Source organism: Poromitra crassiceps (genome assembly GCF_964638095.1).
Source record: "Poromitra crassiceps genome assembly, chromosome: 20".
Lineage (NCBI taxonomy): Eukaryota > Metazoa > Chordata > Actinopteri > Beryciformes > Melamphaidae > Poromitra > Poromitra crassiceps.
Window position 1 is genome coordinate 1,730,409 of NC_139637.1, and position 22,616 is coordinate 1,753,024.

The 22,616-nt window shown below is 46.2% G+C and overlaps 1 protein-coding gene across 1 annotated transcript; it reads right to left on the reverse strand.

The window, feature by feature from the left end:
- Window positions 1-2,095: 2,095 nt before the first annotated feature.
- rfc2 (replication factor C (activator 1) 2) lies at window positions 2,096-20,806 on the reverse strand. Its single transcript, XM_083656404.1, has 7 exons — window positions 20,560-20,806; window positions 19,049-19,154; window positions 15,014-15,115; window positions 9,007-9,265; window positions 6,917-7,063; window positions 3,931-4,044; window positions 2,096-3,659 (listed from the first exon to the last, which is right to left on the reverse strand). Exons 1-7 carry the CDS (start codon window positions 20,798-20,800, stop codon window positions 3,549-3,551), a joined length of 1,080 nt encoding a protein of 359 aa, XP_083512530.1. The 5' UTR covers window positions 20,801-20,806; the 3' UTR covers window positions 2,096-3,548.
- Between the last annotated feature and the right edge of the window lie 1,810 nt (window positions 20,807-22,616).

Here is a 22,616-nt window from a genome sequence, read left to right on the forward strand (position 1 = left end):
AGTCTATTTTGTGGCTCCTCCGGCTGTTCTTCACACTGCGCTCCCTCTGCGCTCATCAAATCCAACCGCTGCATGACTTCTCGCAGCGTCCGCAATACCTCCACTGCCCAGGCAGGAGTTCCTTCCACCAGCCGTCTGACTTCTTTCAACACACGGGCCTCCATGCCCGCCAGCATCGAGCTGATCTCTGTCGTCAGCCCCTCTTTTCTCCCGTTCGCCGACAGGCTTTCTTCTAGGCGCACCATCACACGTGGCGCTCGTAGCAGCTAGCTCACACAGCTAGCTCGCTACCGCTAGTTCGCTCGAGCCTTTGATCTCCAACTATTCTCCGTTGTTCCTCCTCACTCTCTCCCCTCTCGACCGAATCAGAGGCGCTACCGCTTTACTGTCTGACACCAATGTAACGTATCGGTGATACGCCAAGGAACGGAGAGTTGTAGTTGGTACAGGTTCTTTATTCACAGGCTTCTTTAGCTCCTAGCAGCTAGCTTCACAGAGCTAGCTCTACACATAACAACCGGTCTCGCTCGCTCCATAGCTTGACTCCCCCCGGCACCCCGGCCGCTGGTCCTATATACCCTGTTTCCCCTAGGAACACACCCACACACATTAGTTCCTAGCTACAATCCAGACACCTATGTTGCACATCACATTACAGGTAATACTTGGATTACCCGACACGTTACAATATAATAAAGTAGCCTATTGATCTCACGCTTGTTGATTTCATGATTGTTTTGCACCTGCTGCTCACTTTATGAACAAATAATGCTTAGACCCATTGGCCTCAGCAACAACTAACTCAACTGCATAGTAATTTAATAAAGTGTGAATGTTTGCTGTCCAGCAAACACACCACTAATAATAATGCTTGGAAGTAGCCTACTTTTCCCTCCCCCTACTTTTCCCTCCCCCTTTTTTTTGCTGCATCGTGACTAGTCTGGGCACCTTCCACCCCGCTTTTTGTCATGGGGGCGTAAACCTAGCCTAGGTAAACCCAGCCACCACGTGACCTGCTCTCTCAGTTCCCAGTCACTATCTAGTCACTAGTGACTGAGAACAGGTCTGAGAGCAGGTCACGTGGGGGATGGGTTTACCCAGGCTAGCGTAAACCCCGGACCCAGAATTAACACCGGATGGCAATGCGCCTAACAACGTCTTTGTTGCCGTTAGCTTGACGCGGTGATGTTACCTAAACTAGAGTCTGATCAAAACAAAGCTAGCGTTACATAAAACAAAACGTTTATGCAATATGGCATCTCCGCCACCACCGCCTGACACACCGGTCAAAACGGTGAAAGAGGATTCTGATACTTGGGTCAAATTGTCAAGTTAACGTGAAAGTTGACGAGCTAGAAACGCTGCCATCCGGTCTAGGGCGGGCTCTAGGCGGGAACCAGTAGGGTGACAAAATCAATTGTGGGCGGGAGCCAGGCTCTTTCTCGCCGAGAAGAGCCTGGTGACGCGAGGTTAATCGTGACTGAATGAAATATATTAGGCTCGTTTGAGGTGGCTTCTGACTCGCCTGGGAAGCAGGCGAGAGCAGCGAGTGCAGTCAGCCAATCAGAGGCAGAGAGGGGCGGGTCATGCCATCGCCTAGCCTTCGCCATCATGGGGAAAAAAATATCGCGCCCCTCACTGCAGTGTGTGAGAAGCTCAACGTCCGCATCTGTAGCCTGACAAGGTTTTTCCTGTTTTCAAGTAGACAAATCTGTCAAAGATTGATTTCAACACAGAGAGGAGAGATGGTAGCCTGCATTGAAAAAACGACCTCAATGGCATCTAATGTCCCTTTTAATTAGGCTATTGAATTATTGCAGACCGACTTGTGTAGCCTAAAGCCTACAACAAAATGGTAATTGGGTCAATGACCTGACGTCCATATGTTTGTCTGAGTGCATTATTCAATAAAAAAAATAATTGGATCAATTCATGACATGTAGGCTATCACTGTATTTCATAAAACTTATTTAGCTTGTACCCATTTTCATTAGCCTACATTAAAATATATATATATTTTTCATGTTTTTGCATCTGAAACCCCCAAAATGTCAGGTGCCGTCCGAGCAAATGAACCACAAGAACACTATTAAAATTGTATTTTAATGATAATACATTTAAATTCAAATACTATGGCATAATTTCATGTTTGAAACCTCTCAAATAAACTAAATTTTGCAAATACTAATAGTTTTAAAGCTGTTGAGATCATTGAAAAACGTTTGTCCGGCAATTTGCATGTTCTCAAATGGTAGCACAGCCGTAAACATCGGACTTTTATTGTGAAAGAAAGCATTGCATCATAGCAAACAGCATGCTTTATCAGCTACAAGACCCCAAGTGAGCTTTCTGGCTCATGAAAAGGTTGATCAATCTCTCCTAAAATTGATAAAAATAGCTACTTTCAACTCATAGGGAGGCTGGTACACTTTCCATGTCAGGTGGTACAACCAATGTAAAACTATGAAAATGTCATTTTATCATAACAATCTTTCTTCTATTAAAAAAAACTTGCTAGCAAAGGCTCAACCTAATACAGGTTAAATATAATACAGCCTAAAGCTGGAATTAGTAGCAAATATCAGGTGGCACAACCACTAAGTCAGCTGGTGCAAGTGCAAGTAATGCCAAGATAGTCTTAATTTAAAACTTATAAACGGTTTAGAAATGTAAGAAACCATCTTAAAGCTTTACATAACATTATTTGTTTAATAATTAACTAAATATACAACAAAACTAGAAGGAAATGTGAATACAGATAACATCAGATGCTTTTCGTTTTCATGTTGTCTCAGTGGCAGCACAGGTAGGCAAAATGCTCAATCATGCAGCTTGATGAGAATTAGATGATTATTTTTTACAAATGCTTTGGTTGTGCCACCTGACATTTTTGGGGTGGTAGAGGTGAAAATAGAGTCAAAAAATGAATTAAACACAAATTAAACTTGTTTAAACACGTTTCCACCTCTTAACAGCCTCAGCATATGACGACCCCCGTTCTTCTCTGATTTTGTTTACCTCCCTTTCCTTCTTTCTTCGTGGACAATCCACAGACCCCGCATCATGATTCCCCTCACAATGCAATCATGAATGTGTCATGATCATGCTCTCAATTAGACATAATGCCAGGTCAATGCTGATTGTTGTTTTTTGCATATATTTATGAGTTAACTCAAGGTGTTTTGTGCAACCGGCCCCTGGTCTTCAGTGGGTTGCTTTGACACGTTATTTTGCTCCCCCAATTGAACATGTCGAAAGAGGGACACAAAATGGCTGCTGTGGTGTCAGGATTTATTTACAGAGTATGAAATGAAACAAGTGCAGCACGGGTCAACACACCAGTTGAAACACATTTGAAGTGTGGTGCTCTTTTGCCAAACGTTGGAAAAATTGTACATTTGAGCATAAAAAAAACCTGCTAATCTAACGTCACTCCTGAGCTCTCAGTGAGGAATGTGCAAAAACAAACTTGACTCCCACTGAAAATACCAAGAAAGAAGCAGGCGGTGTGATGAGAGAAACAGCGGAGGGACGGAGGGTTGTTTGGTTTAGCTGGCAGCAGGGGGCGCCGTCTTGCTGCAGAGTCGACCCAGCAGACCGGCCATCTGCAGCAGGGAGTTGACCCCCTCCGCCACCTTCATGTGAGTGTAGCCAATCTCCTGGAGGAGAGAAACAAGACAAGACATTCCAGGACGCCATCTTGGCCTTTGGGAAACACTGATCGACACCTTTCGCCATTTTGTGACATTTTATAGACCAAACAACAAATTAATTAAATCGCTTAATCGAGAAAATCAGCAGATTAATCGTCAATGAAAATGAGGGTTAGTTGCAGCTCTAATGATGATAGATAGAATTTTGATATAGGATCCTGTCCCTAAAAGCAGCATTTATTTCTGTAAGTGTCAGGGTGGGAGCGGGGCGTCTCACCTTGATGAACTCCAGCTTGAGATACTCGGCCATCTGGAAGGTCTTGCAGACCCTGAAGATGTTTCCTATGATGTCTTCAGGAGAGTAGCCCAGCGCCCACAGCTGCTCCACCACCTTCAATCAATCAATCAATCAAATGTTTGTTTGTTTGCTTGTTTTTAATAATTTAAAACCAAAACCTGTACAATTGATTTGATATGGGACTAAGTTTACAGGGTGGAAGAAAAAATGTTTCTTTTCAGATCGCTATCGCAACATACTTGTGCACGCAACTTATCTGAAGACAATTTGTTGTGGGTTTTGTTACGTTTGTTTTTGCTGTGTTTTCTTTCTTTCTTTTTGCTCTTTACTTGGGTGTACTGTGAATACCCCAATTGCTGATGGCATGAAAACTAAGTCTGAAATGAAACAATAAAAAAATTATATATACCCACAATCAATCAATCAATCAATCAATCAATCAATCAATCAATAAAATGTATATAGTGCCAAATCATAGGAAGAGTTATCTCAAGGCACTTAACAAATAGAGCAGGTAGAAGACCAGGGCCCAGCTGCACAAAGCACCTTAGGTTAAGATTCCCCTTAGAGTCAGAGTTAAGGTGTCCATAAAATAGAATCGGCTGCACAAAATGCCCTTAAATCTTGTGCTTATTCTTTCAAATGTTTAACCTTATGGAGGGTGTTTTGTGCAGCTGATTCTATTTTATGGACACCTTAACTGACTAAGGGAAATCTTAACCTAAGGTGCTTTGTGCAACTGGGCCCAGGCTCTTTATTTTAGACTCAACAATTGAAACAATTCTCACATGCACTGGCTATTTTACTGCACAGGTCATGTGGCAATTGTAGGAATTACCGAACAAGAGCAGCACCTGGAGCTGCACAAGGAAAAAGACCCCTTTAACAGGGAAGAAAGCGTGAGTGTACTGCCATGAGCGGCTGGGTAGAGAGAGAGAGCGAGAGAGAGGAGTGGGGAGGGGGAGAGAGACTGTAGTGCTACAGCTAATTAGCCTAGTTAAAAAAAATCTGGCTCCGTCAGCTCACCCACACGGGTGCCCTTTACACACCCTGAAGGTTTCAGCCCGATCGCACGTAAAACGCCAGAGCTGTGGCCGAACACAGAACTTGAAACAGACAAAGTCGACATACTCAATTGTATAGGTATAGATGTAGATGGGGAGATAACAGGAGAGAGTGAAAGCTATAAGTATAAGCACTACATTCTCTCTTGGGCTAACTTCTAGTCAATGAAATCCTAGTGAAATCACACAATTTTACTCCTTTTGCTGGGGACTCCCCTGCGCCCCCTCGTCAAGGTGACGTTGGAGTTTATATGTCTAGCTGCTGTCGGCAAGGCTCCAAGTCGAGGCTGACACGCAAGTATGTTTTCCACTTAAGTTTGCACGACAGCTGTTGAAGCCATTTTGCACATTTGCCTTATTGATTCAAAATTCATGTTATGTTGAGACATCATGCATTTTCTGTTTATTATGCCAATCATGTTTTGCACTGTCTCGTGCTGAGGTTTTGTTGTTTGGTTGATTGTTGCTATTATTGTGATGATTATGATGATTTGATGCTGAATAGGAGCGTCACCTATTAGGGGGTGGATGTAACCGTAATGTAATGTAAGGTGCTGCTCACTAGAGTGGAAGGGCAAACCATTTTCAACCGCATTTGTTATACGAGAGCCACATCCTTATGTTTTAAGCAACTGTGATGTTTTGCTGTCCAATAAAAGGACGTATTGTGACATGGAGAACCAAGTGAATGCGTGTTGATTTTACGGAGCCGCTCTAACATAGTTGAAAATTGCACATTCTGAAGGACGCGCCAGCCAAGCCGAAATGAATGAACGGGATCGTTCCACTGCTGGATTGAACTTCAGACTGTTGCCAGGTTCGGTACCGAGAGTAAATCGGCATGCGCTGTTTTCCCACCCTGGGCATATGCTCAAACATTAAGCCAAGGGTTCGAAAATGTTTGATGGACAGATTAAGGGTGTATTCACACCTATCTCGTTTGGAGCAGTTGTTCTGAAACAGAGAGCGTTTTCCCCCTTGGTGCGGTTCGTTTGGGGGAGTGTGAACACAGCAATCGCACTCGGATGCGGGACAAAACAAGCGGACCGAGATCGTTAAGAAAGGGTGGTCTCGGTCTGCTTTAAACGAACTCTGGTGCGGTTCGTTTGTGGTGAGAACGTGATCCGACCTCGATCCGACACAACTGCAGGAAACAGTGCGCATTTTTGGATAAACCAGCTGCCGTAATCAGCTGCGCTGTGCGTAATGGCCTGAAGAACGAGTATTTTTATCGTTTAAAAACATCTTCATTCAGATCCTGTTTTGGCGACTTGTGAAACTAGCGTTAGCATGAATAAACTTTGGGGGACGTTTGCATCATCACATAAGCAGTTTGAACTTGATCAACTTATCTGGTCTCCGTTAAATAAATGAAAACAAGTGGTGGTAATCAGAGCCAGCCTTCTTTGTGATAAGATTGTCTGGTTCAATCAGACAATCAGCCTATTGACACGGCCTCAAAACAGTGGATAATCTGTGCGTAAAGCCACGGGACTTTAAAAGTGACGCTCATGTTTTAAAGCCAGTTTACGGATAAAATACCGGCGGCAAGAAGAAATAAAGTGTTGGGTTACGAAATAAATCATGTGTTCAGCGGGAATAAATGACTGAATGACCGAAACAGATGCAATGGAAATGAAATAAAGCACTGGCTGCATGCGCACTTTGACGCAAAAGGGGGAAAAACAGACGAACGGCTGGCAGAAATGAACGGATATTAAAAACATTCAAATTAATTATTTAGCAAAACCTGTCGATTTATTATAAAAAAATCATAACGGGGGGGGGGGATCGAACGAAAAACTGAGACAATGGCGGGGGAAGGAAGTGAATTTGAGATGGTTACTACTGATATGGATGCTCAACTATCGGATGCTCTATTAGTTTTTCTGTCTGTTTACCTTATAGGCCTCGTCAATGTTGCCGTCCACGCAGTGCCCCAGCATGCCTTTCACCAGCAGAGGGTGCGGCTCGTCGCACACCTTGAAGACGTTCTCGCTGTTGATGAAGCCGAAGCCCGAGTTGGTGGACTGAAGGTTGTTCAGGGCCTGGGGACGCACAAACAGGAAGTAGTGACTGAGCGACCCAAACGGCAGCTACTTCTTCATGTGTTCTTAACTGGTATGAACACCACAGAAGAAGAGCGCAGACAAGTCCGTGCTGCAGGATGCAGTTAACAGGGACTACAGGTGGGATTACAGGTTACTAAAACTGTACAGTGACATACAACAAGCGACTTGTGAGTAGAGCTGAGCGATACACTTCAAATTAATATCAGGAAACACAAAATCATTCACAATTCTTTCACTTCAGTGCCCTACTTTGGGCTCAACAAAGATGACTGTCACTAGTTTGCATCTCTGCTTTGGAGAAAAGCGTCTCTCCCCTGGATGTCAAATTCAACCCATCGTTTGAGCCCAATGCTAATGTTTGGTCATGTCAAACAAAACTGACTTTCAAATAAGATTTTTGACCTGTCTCATGTCTCCCTGGGAGGACCTGTCTGTGTGTCTGACCTGTCTCATGTCTCCCTGGGAGGACCTGTCTGTGTGTCTGACCTGTCTCATGTCTCCCTGGGAGGACCTGTCTGTGTGTCTGACCTGTCTCTCATGTCTCCCTGGGAGGACCTGTCTGTGGGTCTGACCTGTCTCTCATGTCTCCCTGGGAGGACCTGTCTCTCATGTCTCCCTGGGAGGACCTGTCTCTCGTCTCCCTGGGAGGACCTGTCTGTGGGTCTGACCTGTCTCTCATGTCTCCCTGGGAGGACCTGTCTGTGGGTCTGACCTGTCTCTCATGTCTCCCTGGGAGGACCTGTCTGTGGGTCTGACCTGTCTCTCATGTCTCCCTGGGAGGACCTGTCTGTGTGTCTGACCTGTCTCATGTCTCCCTGGGAGGACCTGTCTGTGTGTCTGACCTGTCTCTCATGTCTCCCTGGGAGGACCTGTCTGTGTGTCTGACCTGTCTCTCATGTCTCCCTGGGAGGACCTGTCTGTGGGTCTGACCTGTCTCTCATGTCTCCCTGGGAGGACCTGTCTGTGGGTCTGACCTGTCTCTCATGTCTCCCTGGGAGGACCTGTCTGTGGGTCTGACCTGTCTCTCATGTCTCCCTGGGAGGACCTGTCTGTGGGTCTGACCTGTCTCTCATGTCTCCCTGGGAGGACCTGTCTGTGTGTCTGACCTGTCTCTCATGTCTCCCTGGGAGGACCTGTCTGTGCGTCTGACCTGTCTCTCATGTCTCCCTGGGCGGACCTGTCTGTGGGTCTGACCTGTCTCTCATGTCTCCCTGGGAGGACCTGTCTGTGTGTCTGACCTGTCTCTCATGTCTCCCTGGGCGGACCTGTCTGTGCGTCTGACCTGTCTCTCATGTCTCCCTGGGCGGACCTGTCTGTGGGTCTGACCTGTCTCTCATGTCTCCCTGGGAGGACCTGTCTGTGTGTCTGACCTGTCTCTCATGTCTCCCTGGGCGGACCTGTCTGTGTGTCTGACCTGTCTCTCATGTCTCCCTGGGCGGACCTGTCTGTGGGTCTGATCGTGCATTCTTTATAACTGGGAACTGGTAATCTTACGACTTCAAAGGTCATGAGCTGGGACGGTGACGTCACCAGAGCTGGTATTTCCCATTCCAAACTCGTAGGAGCCTCAGCAGCCCCGACTTCAAAAATCCAAGATGGCTGCGCCGCGCAACAACAGTAGTTATAATCGTAGTAATGTTGTTTAGCACTTCTGTCTTGTTTGTGTCTCATTAAATCAGCTGTACACACAGCACTGCCTAACATCTATCTGTGTGGACATGAGGCTGCAGTGTTTGTATGCTCAAAATGCCATGTTATCAACTGTTATTGCTAAGAATGGCTAGCCACTGGATCTGACCAGTGAGAACAGTGAACTTCCCAGCTCCAGTTTTCTGCAAATGGAACGCTAACAAAACGGATGTGACGTCGTTTAGCCTCCACATCCCAGTTCTTTTGCGATAAAGGAACGCACGAACAACCTGTCTCATGTCTCCCTGGGCAGTGAAGATGACCGCCTCCAGGCCGTCGTCGGACACGGCTAGCTGCTCTCGCTGCACCACGTCCTGCAGGCGAGCCAGGATCTGGCCGTCGCTCAGCTTGCTGTAGCGCAGCACGGCGCAGCGGGACTGGATGGGCTCGATGATCTTGTCGGAGGCGTTGCAGGCCAGAGCGAAGCGCGTGGTCTTGGAGTAGATCTCCATGATCCTCCTCAGAGCCTGCTGGGCGCCGTCCGTCATGCTGCAGCCCGGGAAACACAGACAAGGACGAGGGTCAGTGAGCTCCTTCAAACGCCTGCTCCTGGGTCCAAAACTCACCTGTCCACCAGCCAAATACTTAGTAAATGTTCACATTTCGCCAGCCACTCAATAGATTTCCATTGTGTGTTTTTGGTTTCTGGTGAGTGAAGCAAATCGGAATCGGAATCAGAATTATTTTATTTGCCACGGTATGTTTTCACATACTAGGAATTTGTCTTGGTGTGGTTGGTGCTCATTAACATTAATAAGAACAAATATGCAAGACACAAAATAAGATCAAAGATGATCAAATAGTATAAAAGGATTCCGATATGAACAGATATAGACAGTATTAACACATATGAACACTATTCAGTTATAAACACTCTTGACAGCTAAGTGTGGCAGAGTAAGTTTGCCGTTTGGTTTTGCATATAAGTGACAGAGTAATACAATATGTGCAGTGATAAGGTGCGTGGTACAGGTATTGACAGGTACATACAGGTATATTAGGTAATAACATGGTAGCATAGCAGACTGTGTGTCTGTGTGTGTGTGTGTGTGTGTGTGTGTGTGTGTGTGTGTGTGTGTGAGAGAGAGAGAGAGAGAGTGAGAGGGACTCAAGTCAGTGGGGGGCTTTTGTAGGTGGGCTTCCCTGTGGATGTGTGACACTGACACACACACACACACACACACACACACACACACACACAGAACACACACACACACACACACACACACACACACACACAAGCCGTTTTCCCACATGCATACCGGAAAATTACCTGTAAGTCAATATCGGACATTTCCCTGAATTTCCCTTCACACCTTAGCGCGCGCATGTGGGAATCTTGTCGTCAAATAGCCGGTATGTTGGGGGGCGGGGGGAGGGGGGAGCTTATTTGGGGGGTCGGGAAACTTGCCACACAATAAAATCACACTCGTTTGACTCAAGAGCAGCGTCAAGCCAGCGTAAAATAAACACAGCCGATTTCCCCCTTCCCCTCTGCTCGAGAGAGGGGAGCAGCCACACAGGACAGACAGCGAGAATGGCAGTGGCTTGCAAGCTGCCCAGCCCAACGCTTGTATGTATGTAGAGAAAGCAAATGCATGAAGCGAAATAAGGAAGTAGTTTGCTTTGATGTGCGCGAATGATTAGATGATGCACGCTGGAAGTGAACGTTAAGCAACGTGTGTACACCTCGCCCACATGAGAGAAGGACCGGTGTCGCGGAAAATGACTGGATCCGTTTCTCACTTGTATCCGCTATAGCGCATACCGCTCTTCTGACTGGCTCAAAACTGGTGAAATCTCCGCGATAACGGGGTCGCGCTTATACCGGCACGACTACTTTCTCACATGCAGGCATTAGACCACGTTCCGGTCATTTTGCGGTACAAAGCGCATGTGGGAAAAGGGCTACACACACACACACACACACAGAACACACATACACACACAGACGCACACAGAACACACATACACACACAGACGCGCACATGCACACACACACACACACACACACACAGAGTCAATGGGGGGCAGGGGGCATGTTGCATATTTGAGCATGCAGCATTTGGCTGCTGGCTGCTGCCAACGTATCTATTGAACGCAGCTTTGAACATTAATAATAAGCCCACTTAGGGTTTACCGTCTCTACCCAACATGCTTTGTTGTTTTCCTTTCTTTGCTTCCGTTTTTTGTTATGTGCAAAAACAAACAAACAAAAAGCAAAACTTGATATTCTTGTTTTATTGTTTGCTTGTCATGTTATGAGTTCCTCAGAGAGCTGCAATGGTTAATCAATTAGTTGTCAACTATTAAATTAATTGCCAACTATTTTGATAATCGAGTAATAAAAAATAAAAATAAAAGATTCCAACACAGTAAAGTGAATATTTTTGGGTTGTGAACAAAACAAGACATGAGGACGTCATCTTGGGCTTTGGGAAACACTGACGGATATTTTTCACCATTTTGACATTTGATCGACCAAACAACTCATCAATGAATCCAGAAAATAATGGACAGATTAATCGACAATGAAAAGAATGGTTAGTCGCAGCTGTAACTGGGATCCAGCTCCAGATGTGCTGGACTGTCCGATGTTGAATGTTTCCAGCTGTTTGACTCTGACTGCAGACTCAGCACTGCTGAGGTCTGCTGTCAGAGCCGGACTGAAACTGTGTCGTCCAATAGAGAGGCAAAGTGACCGCCTACTAGGGGTGCTCCGATCCGGCTAAGCCACGATCCGATCCGATTCCGATTCCTGGGGTCACGATCCGATTCCAGAATCGATTCTCGATTCCAGCGATTCTCGATTCCAGAATCGAGAATCGATTCTCAATTATGTAGTTTTGTATTGCAATAACACACAAAGGTAAATCTAAGACAAAAAATGACAAATGTATTAATGCTGAACTTCAAATTCAACTTCTGTATTACAGTCAGGGCCTAAATTAATTTTGCAAACTAGGGGGGAATTCCCCCCATATGTTCTTCAGATAAGATGGATTTATAGGCTGGGGGGGATCTGTAGACTTTGAGAAGGATTTATAGATTTTGGGGGGAATACATTAACCAGAGTTCTTAAGTGCAAGAGGTGGTGGCACCATGGCAGTTCAGTACACAAATGACATGAACATTTGGACACTTATTCAGCCGGTATCTTGCATGTTGCGTTCAGGTGCACTGTAAAAAAAAAAAAAAAAAAACGATTTTAACACGTTGAGTGCCAAGGACGAGATATCTCGTCTTACATAATCCAACCGTTGAGTGCCAAAGACGAGATATCTCGTCTTACATAAACATTTTTTTTTTTTGACGGTGGGACATCAATCAACCCCCTTTTACGTCTTCTATACCACTATTGGAGGAAGAGAATGTGTATAATCTATTTTACCGACCACTAAGTGGCGACAGTTCTCTCCAGACAGAGAGAAAGCCACAGCCACGGGTCCGCTGGAGAAAGCCATTCTAATTTTCAAGGAAATAGCTGGGCGAAAACTCTTTCGATTTCACACACACACACACACACACACACACACACACACACACACACACGCGCGCGCGCGCACACACACACACACTCGAGTACCTTTGCGCATAAATAAGACCAGAATCGCAAAAGCTTCTTCAAAGCTCTCAGCCGACACCTCAAGAAACGAACGAGCCCGTTCAGTAAGCCAGACTGCCCGAGAGCCGCCAGCAGCAGCAGCAGCAGCAGAGCGGAGTAGGCTGCCTCAAGATTGGAAGAAGGGGATCGCGAAGGAATTTCTCTCCCGTGTCTAACCCCCCCCCCCTCGCCTCTCCTCTCCTCTTCCCCGCTCCTGTGATTCCCTTCTCTTTTTTTGGGATCAAACTCGCCTGTGACAAAACACTGCAAAGCCACACCTACGGAGGGAGGAGTTTGGAGACACACACACACACACACACACACACACACACACACACACACACACACACACACACACACACACACACACACACACACACACACACACACACACACACACACACACAAAACAGTATACAGACTTGCCCAAGGGCACCCATAATCACAGGCACGTGAGGTGGTTCTAAAAATCCATTTATCTCAAAACTGTCTGAAAATCTCTGAAACCATGCTGTACTCAACGGCTAATATCTACATAACTACTAACTCTACAAACGAACTCTTTTAGACAGAGAAAGCACACATTCTATTAGTTCTTTTTAGATGATTGGTGTTCACGAAGTCTTAACAGAAAAGAATCCTCGGCTCTTGTAAAATGAGCCAGAATCCTCAAAAAAAACCCTGGCACAACTTACCTACAGCATTGAAAAAACGGCTGGCACTCAATGTGTTAAGAATCGATTTTTGGGAGTTTGGAATCGATCCAGGAATCGTGGCATTAAGAATCGCGATCCTTTCAGAATCGATTTTTTGGAGCACCCCTACCTCCTGCTTCAGCACTGTACCAGAGATTTTCATCCGCCATTTATTTTCCCATACACATTTTGCAAAATGTGTATAAAAACAGTTTTGTTGGTTCAAACCAAACGGTACAGATATATTTAGAAACAGGAGAGATCGCATATCATTTTACTGGGACCAAAACGTAAGAAAAATGCAGGTTTAAAGAAAATATTTTTTCGATGTTTTTTTTTAGTTTTGGTCCGAGTGAAATGTTCTATGGTCTCTCCCGATTATAGCGTTAATTGAACCGTTTGGTTCGACGAAGTAAAACAATTTTATAAGCATTTTACAAAATGTCTATGGGGAAATAAATGGCGGATGAAAATCTCTGGTACACTGCTGAAGCAGGAAGTGACGTTCCACTTTGCCTCTCTATACCTCTGCTTCTTTTAACCATTCTAATCTGTAGGGTTAACACCCTGAATTAATAGTGAAAATAACCCACAATGAAAAGAAGCTTTAGTTGCAGCCCTAAATGCTATACAAACAAAAATATTATTTACTGCTTGTTGAGTCGATGCTGAACTTGGACTCCTGCATGTCAGCATCCAGGTCAATCGCAAATAGTTCCAAGTTCAAATCTATTCACCTTATGTAGCCACGCCCATTTGACCCGGTTGTGTGGTCGTGTGACGACTTGCGGCAAAAAATAAATAAATAAATAAATAATCGCTGGCTTCTCCAATATCATCTAACTCAATGTCTAAGAATGCAACGCCATGTAACTGGCTTGTTAAGTCAGACGTTAACGTCTGCGGGTCTTATTCACCTCATGTTCAGACCTTACAGTGGGCCAAATTCTTCCGGGTCCGTCTAACACTTCCGGCGGTCACGGCGCCAAATATGAAAGAACGTCATGAAGAAGAGAGTTGTTTTTGTAGCGGACAGCGCAGGGTGTAAAACAAAGAACGTAGCCTACTACTTTGAGCTCGGTACACAGCAAGTAAGCGAGTATCCACTGTTAGCCAGGTCAGATAACGTTATCGTCGACAATGACGAGCACTTTCTTGTAAAAGATACCTGGACTCCAACAAAGAAAGCTTCAGATAGTTTTCTCTCCTCCGAGCGCGCGAGCCACTTACGTCTATAAGACCCGCAGACGTTAACGTAATTCCCTGGAATGCGAGACTTAACGAGCCAGTTACATGGCGTTGCATTCTTAGACGTTGCCATTTGCTTTTATTTGGTATGTTACATACAATTGGCTAAAGTATTAGTTAATTCAGAGTTAGATGATATTGGAGCAGCCAGCCATTTTTTTTCTTTTTTTTTTGCCGGAAGTCGTAGGACGGCCACAGAACCGGGTCAAATGGGCGTGGCTACATAAGGTGAATAGACTTGAGCGGCTCGAGCGCTCGGAGGAGAGAAAACTATCTGAAGCTTTCTTTGTTGGAGTCCAGGTATGTTTTACAAGAAAGTGCTCGTCATTTTCGACGATAACGTTATCTGACCTGGCTAACAGTGGATACTCGCTTGCTTGCTGTGTACTGAGCTCAAAGTAGTAGGCTACGTTCTTTGTTTTACCCCCTGCACTGTCCGCTACAAAAACAACTCTCTTCTACATGACGTTCTTTCATATTTGGTGCGGTGACCGCCGGAAGTGTTAACACGACCCGGAAGAATTTGGCCCACCCCCGTGTATGAACATATTGGTGAATATATCTCTATCTACAAAGTGGCTGTTTGTTCTCGGTTCTGTTTCCATTTTTGTCCCACTGATGATGTCATAGTGACATCACTGATGATCTCATCAGTGTGGTGTGTGACCATGTTGTATTGTGGTGTGTCACCTGTCGGCCTCGTCCAGGATGATGACCTTGTGTCGACCTTTGGGCAGAGTGACTTTCTGCTGGGCAAACATCTTGATCTTGTTCCGCACCACGTCAATCCCCCTGAGCACACAGAAAGAGAGACAGCACAGGGTGAGCACACAGACAGAGAGAGAGACAGCACAGGGTGAGCACACAGACAGACAGAGAGACAGCACAGGGTGAGCACACAGACAGACAGAGAGAGAGACAGCACAGGGTGAGCACACAGACAGACAGAGAGAGAGACAGCACAGGGTGAGCACACAGACAGACAGAGAGACAGCACAGGGTGAGCACACACACAGACAGAGAGAGAGACAGCACAGGGTGAGCACACACACAGACAGAGAGAGAGACAGCACAGGGTGAGCACACAGACAGACAGAGAGACAGCACAGGGTGAGCACACACACAGAGAGAGAGACAGCACAGGGTGAGCACACACACAGAGAGAGAGACAGCACAGGGTGAGCACACACACAGACAGAGAGACAGCACAGGGTGAGCACACACACAGACAGAGAGAGAGACAGCACAGGGTGAGCACACACACAGACAGAGAGACAGCACAGGGTGAGCACACACACAGACAGAGAGAGAGACAGCACAGGGTGAGCACACAGACAGACAGAGACAGCACAGGGTGAGCACACACACACAGACAGACAGAGAGACAGCACAGGGTGAGCACACACACAGAGAGAGAGACAGCACAGGGTGAGCACACAGACAGACAGAGAGACAGCACAGGGTGAGCACACAGACAGACAGAGACAGCACAGGGTGAGCACACACACAGACAGAGAGAGAGACAGCACAGGGTGAGCACACAGACAGAGAGACAGCACAGGGTGAGCACACAGACAGAGAGAGAGACAGCACAGGGTGAGCACACAGACACACAGAGAGACAGCACAGGGTGAGCACACACACAGAGAGAGAGACAGCACAGGGTGAGCACACACACAGACAGAGAGAGAGACAGCACAGGGTGAGCACACACACAGACAGAGAGACAGCACAGGGTGAGCACACACACAGACAGAGAGAGAGACAGCACAGGGTGAGCACACACACAGACAGACAGAGAGACAGCACAGGGTGAGCACAGTCAGCACACAGAAAAAAACGAATGTTTTTTTTCTGTCTGACCCTACACATTAGCTACACTACTTACTTTGAGTAGATTTACATTATATATTTCCCTTGGGTTTGCATGTTATTATATATATAGTCAGTCTTTAGTAGTGAAGGTTTATGCACTCTGTAGTATATACGTATAATGCATTGGTGATTTGTATGATCCCTGATTGACACAAATGTATCCACCTTATTTTTGAATGCCCCACTGTACAAATAATTGTGGGTACAAGTTCCGGTTTAACGTGTCTTATTGTTGCCGCTTGCCATTTCCTTTGTTATACTCTTTGGCTGCAGACCCGAATTATAAACCGGAAACAGGAGTACGTTATAAAAGTTATAAATATAGTCACAAACTAACCAACACTGGGGGTCCGTATGGAAACAGTGTTACTCGAAATGGTTAAAAGTTCAATCAATTTGGTCATTTAGTGGCGTTTTACTGCCATGTAACATAGCTAGCTAGCCGCTAACATTAGCCACAGTAGGCTGCGCACTGGCGCTCTTAAAGGGATATTTATCGACGAGATTTCTGCCAAGCTGGACCTGATTAGTGATTTGCTCCGTTCGCCCAGACGGGTGTCAAGCTGTCAGCGACAAGGCTGGGAGGATCACACCAGAAGAAAAACGCATAGGCATCATGGCAGCTAGAAATAAGGTGGATACACCTGTGTTCTCTCTCTCCACCAATCAGTGTTAAATCACTTAGCCTAAATGTGTGTGATTTGGTTAAAGGGATACGGCAACTTTTTGGGAGTTTCGTCCATTTTCCATATCGCTCATACATAATCAAGATCCATAATACCTTTACCGTCACTCTCCATACAGTACATAGTGAGCTACACTCGTCCAGTCACTTTGTATTGGGGAAAACGGTACAGCCGTTCAAAGTCAGCAAAAACACACATTTCTAACAGCGCCAAAAAGCTCTATGTACATGTTGTGACTCGGTTACTCACCACGAGATGAAATAAAAATCCATAGTTACGTGAAACGTCATTTTCGTACTGAATCCCCACACCGAGTTACTTCCTTGTTTGCCTGTACACAGCGCTGCCGCTGTATGCCTGGCGGCCATGTTTAGTTTCTCTGCATTTTGCATTCATATTTCATCTCGTGGTGAGTATTACATTACATTAAGTCATTTAGCAGACGCTTTTGTCCAAAGCGACTTACAATATCACATTTTGTCAACAGTACAGAAAACAACTATGCAACACAATCAATGACAGCTAAGATATTTGGATAGACTAGAGTAGCACCATGTGTAGGAAGTAGTTTGAGAAGGCATAAGTAACATGTAGCATTAATAGGTTTCAGAAGGATTTTTTATTTTATTTTTTAGGTTAGTTCAAGAAGGGCCCAGGTGTAGTACCTGATTCACAACATGTACATCAGGGATGGGCAACTATGATGACGTGAGAGAGGGCCAGAAAAAAATGTCCTCGCTACCAGAGGGCCAGATTGCCCTGTGTTCCCAGCTCTCACCTGTCAGAGAGGCGTTACCTGCCCTGTGTTCCCAGCTCTCACCTGTCAGAGGGGCGTTACCTGCCCTGTGTTCCCGGCTCTCACCTGTCAGAGGGGCGTTACCTGCCCTGTGTCCCCAGCTCTCACCTGTCAGAGGGGCGTTACCTGCCCTGTGTTCCCAGCTCTCACCTGTCAGAGGGGCGTTACCTGCCCTGTGTCCCCAGCTCTCACCTGTCAGAGGGGCGTTACCTGCCCTGTGATCCCAGCTCTCACCTGTCAGAGGGGCGTTACCTGCCCTGTGATCCCAGCTCTCACCTGTCAGAGGGGCGTTACCTGCCCTGTGTTCCCAGCTCTCACCTGTCAGAGGGGCGTTACCTGCCCTGTGATCCCAGCTCTCACCTGTCAGAGGGGCGTTACCTGCCCTGTGATCCCAGCTCTCACCTGTCAGAGGGGCGTTACCTGCCCTGTGATCCCAGCTCTCACCTGTCAGAGGGGCGTTACCTGCCCTGTGTTCCCAGCTCTCACCTGTCAGAGGGGTGTTACCTGCCCTGTGTCCCCGGCTCTCACCTGTCAGAGGGGCGTTACCTGCCCTGTGTTCCCAGCTCTCACCTGTCAGAGAGGCGTTACCTGCCCTGTGTCCCCGGCTCTCACCTGTCAGAGAGGTGTTACCTGCCCTGTGTCCCCGGCTCTCACCTGTCAGAGAGGCGTTACCTGCCCTGTGTCCCCGGCTCTCACCTGTCAGAGGGGTGTTACCTGCCCTGTGTTCCCAGCTCTCACCTGTCAGAGGGGTGTTACCTGCCCTGTGTCCCCGGCTCTCACCTGTCAGAGAGGCGTTACCTGCCCTGTGTCCCCGGCTCTCACCTGTCAGAGAGGCGTTACCTGCCCTGTGTCCCCGGCTCTCACCTGTCAGAGGGACGTTACCTGCCCTGTGTCCCCGGCTCTCACCTGTCAGAGGGACGTTACCTGCCCTGTGTCCCCGGCTCTCACCTGTCAGAGGGGCGTTACCTGCCCTGTGTCCCCGGCTCTCACCTGTCAGAGGGGCGTTACCTGCCCTGTGATCCCGGCTCTCACCTGTCAGAGGGGCGTTACCTGCCCTGTGTTCCCAGCTCTCACCTGTCAGAGGGGCGTTACCTGCCCTGTGATCCCAGCTCTCACCTGTCAGAGGGGCGTTACCTGCCCTGTGTCCCCGGCTCTCACCTGTCAGAGGGACGTTACCTGCCCTGTGTCCCCGGCTCTCACCTGTCAGAGGGACGTTACCTGCCCTGTGTCCCCGGCTCTCACCTGTCAGAGGGACGTTACCTGCCCTGTGTCCCCGGCTCTCACCTGTCAGAGGGGCGTTACCTGCCCTGTGTCCCCGGCTCTCACCTGTCAGAGGGACGTTACCTGCCCTGTGTCCCCGGCTCTCACCTGTCGTTGGAGGCGTTGAGCTCCAGCACGGCGTCCTTCATGGAGGCTCCTAACAAAGCTCTGGCCAAACACAGGATGCTGGTGGTCTTTCCTGTGCCGGGAGGGCCTGCAGAGAGGGGAGGCTACTGTTTGGTCATATACCATGATCCTCCAACTCAAGCATAACAAAGTATGTACATATTATACATTATGAACCCAAAATGCTTGAACTCAAATACGACTTATACATAGATGTGTATCACACCATGACCCAAGAGCATCAGGAATAAGAAAGAAAATGTAGTAGTAACACCTGCTCCTTTTTTCTAATTCAAATGCTATGAATTATACAGAATGAAACTTTTAATCTTATTGGTTTTAGCACAGGCATGCCCAAAGACTGCCCGTGGGTTTTAGCACAGGCATGTCCACAGACTGCCTACCCGTGGACCCATTTTAACTGTCCCTCAACTTGTCTCAAAATATACTATATGTGGCCCTACACACAATATTGGTCAATCGAGCAAGTTCAATTTGCATTTTTTCCGTTCAACTAATGATGACAGCACTATCATACAGTTTGTAGACAAGCACCAAGTAGGAACAACACAGGCAGAACTCATTTTCCAGGTGGTAAACAAAATCCTTTGAGTATAATTGTATTGTATGTGAATTATTATTATTATTATTATCATTATTATTTATAACCAATATGATGGGAGATGCAGCTGGCCCCCCTGCATTTTCACATAATCTAATCTGGCCCCAATTCAAAAAGGTTTGGACAGCCCTGCCATTTTTATTATTCCAAAAGCACAAACAGGGTATTGAGACAACATCTCTTTGGAATAAAGAGTTAATTGCTCTGTAAAAGGAGACTAGAAAGCACCTGCATCACGTTTAGGAGAAGAAACTCCTTTCAACATTATGACAGTTGACGGGAATAGGATCAAATAACCTCATTAGCAGAGATGTGGATTTGGACTTGAGACTTGGGCTTGAGTCGGACTTAAGTCACACACACAGTGACTTGAAACTTGACTTGAGACTTAACTTGGACTTGAAGGTTTGGGACTTGTGAACAATCTTTAATTTTTATTTTATTTTTTTGGTGCGTTAACATTATGGCAATGTCTACTAAATGTAATATCTAATTATTGCTGCTACTGTATTTTATAAGGAGTGAGGATAATACAGTACATGCTTTAAATTCCTTAGTTTTAGAGTGTTCTAAGCAGACCTGATGACATGACATGCAGCAGATGATAGAACGCTCATCCATAAGGACTTGAGACTTGACTTGGACTTGTGACCAAAGACTTGAGACTTGGACTTGGCAAAAAATGACTTGTGAGCATCTCTGCTCATTAGTCATTCCTTATAGTGACTAGAACAGATGGGAATTCCTCATATGCGAGAAAGAAGGACTTCTTCTTAATAATGTGGAAGCTAGTAACGTTAAGGCCTAAACATGGTAAACATAAGATGTTGTTTTGGAAGCCATGGTGGCACCCATGAAAACTCTTTCCGACCTGCGATGATGATGTTGGGTACGTTGCCTTCTCTGGCGAACACCTCCAGGCGGCTCACCGTCTCCTCGTTCCCCACGATCTCGCTGAGCTTCAGCGGTCTGTACTTCTCTATCCACGGCAGCTCGTACGCCGTGCCGCCGGAGCTCTTAGCGGGAGCTTCCTCTGCCTTCTGCCCGGCTGCTGTCTGTCTGCTCTCCGCCTGTTTCCCCGCGGACTCTGCTTCCACCATGTCCACCTCCATGTTTGTTGTGTACAGCGACTTCCCGCTCGGCTTTTCCCTCCCTGACTGACACGTGACCAGTAAAACGCCGTCTCATTGGTCGAGGCAGACGCCGGCTTGAGAGCGTGCGGAAAGCTCGCGATATTTGCATGTGTGTGTGTTTTTTTTGTTTTTGTTTTTACACAATCGTTTCTATCTGTATTACTGGCTTTTACCACTCACAGAGTGGTTGCTCAGAGTTGGAGCATGGCTAAATGGATTTCTCGCGCGATCTCGCGAGTCCAATTGCCTGGTGCCCATAAATACCGCGAGATTAAAGAATACGTTCATAGGTTGTCGTGGCCGAGTGGTTAAGGCGATGGACTAGAAATCCATTGGGGTCTCCCCGCGCAGGTTCGAATCCTGCCGACAACGACTTAATGTTTTCATTTTGATGTGGAAAACCAGTAGATGGACTGCCTGGAGGTCCGAACGAGGTCCTAACAGGCCCGAACGAGGTCCGAACAGGTCCGAACGAGATCAAAGGTTTCCAAGCAAGTCCGAGCAAGTAGCCCTGACTGCAGTACGCAGATCGGGGAGTGGGTCAACCTCAACGTGTTTGACTCCGCCCACCTGCCCCCACATGAACCGCACACTGAAGAGAATATTTTTGTAACTGCTAAAATCCAGAAGGTGGCGGTAATGCACAAAAGCTGTTTGCCAACCGCCATAAAACATTAGAAGTGTTTATGCATGCTTTTCAATCAAAGGTTGATTGAAGTTTAGTTACTTTTATGTTCTTCCGCACTCTTTGTACAGACACATTGCTCACAGTCTATATCCTGGCCTCTGGAGGAAGCTTGGCGTGAATGATGTTCAGGTGGGACATTACATTTGCTTTTGCATTTGCTAACATTTACTATTTTGTTGCCCTTCTTTTATTAAAATACCTTGTTCACACCTCAGGGCCTAACAAAGCAAGGGTGCTCCAACAACTGTGGTGTGTTTGTTTTGATGGTAAGACCTATTCAGTATGTTATATCATTGCTTCATTATATCATATCATATCATTGCTCATTGCTTGCTACATTCGAAACACATTTGTATTGAAAAATTGTATCCTGGGGGAATATGCTTGACATTCCATTAACCAGTAGGCCTACCTCTTGACTTACAGTACGCTCTATACATTGTAATGGGGGCCAATTGCGATTTCAGAGAGGTATGTGTAAATTGTGACACATACGCTTAGTATACAAGGTATTATTTTTCAAAACATATTTGAATCTTCCTGCATTTCCTTCTTCAAAGGAAAACATGCTGCATATTAGGAGATGGTGGTGTCTTGTTCTCCTGCAGAACTTCCCCATGCCGTAAGTGCCCTCAATATCACACTTAACACATCAGATCCTTTTAAATAATCTGTTTTACTCACTGTCAACAGACCAACATGAATGTTTTCATCGTGAATGTATGTTGTCATTAAATCACCAAGGTCTGAAGAAGACAGATTGCAGGAAAGAAAAAGGCGACGAGAGCAACAAAGACAATAGGTGAGAGGTCATGTGATTAATTAGTCTTGTAGTCAAAATATTGCTTGCAGACTAAAGCATAATCCCTCCACTTATTTCAGGATCTGGAAGTGGTGCCTCCAAAAAGGTTCAGGCATTCAGAATCTGTCTCTGAAGCATCAGGTATTGTTCAAAGCAGTATTATTGTACACACATCCATCAAGGTTGTAGATGTGGGATGTCACAGAGCTGGTTTTGCAGTCATTTTTCCATTTTCATTAAACCAGTATACTTCAAATCAGCTAATGATCTTTTTTTTTTTTTTACATCTTGCATTGTTATTGTGC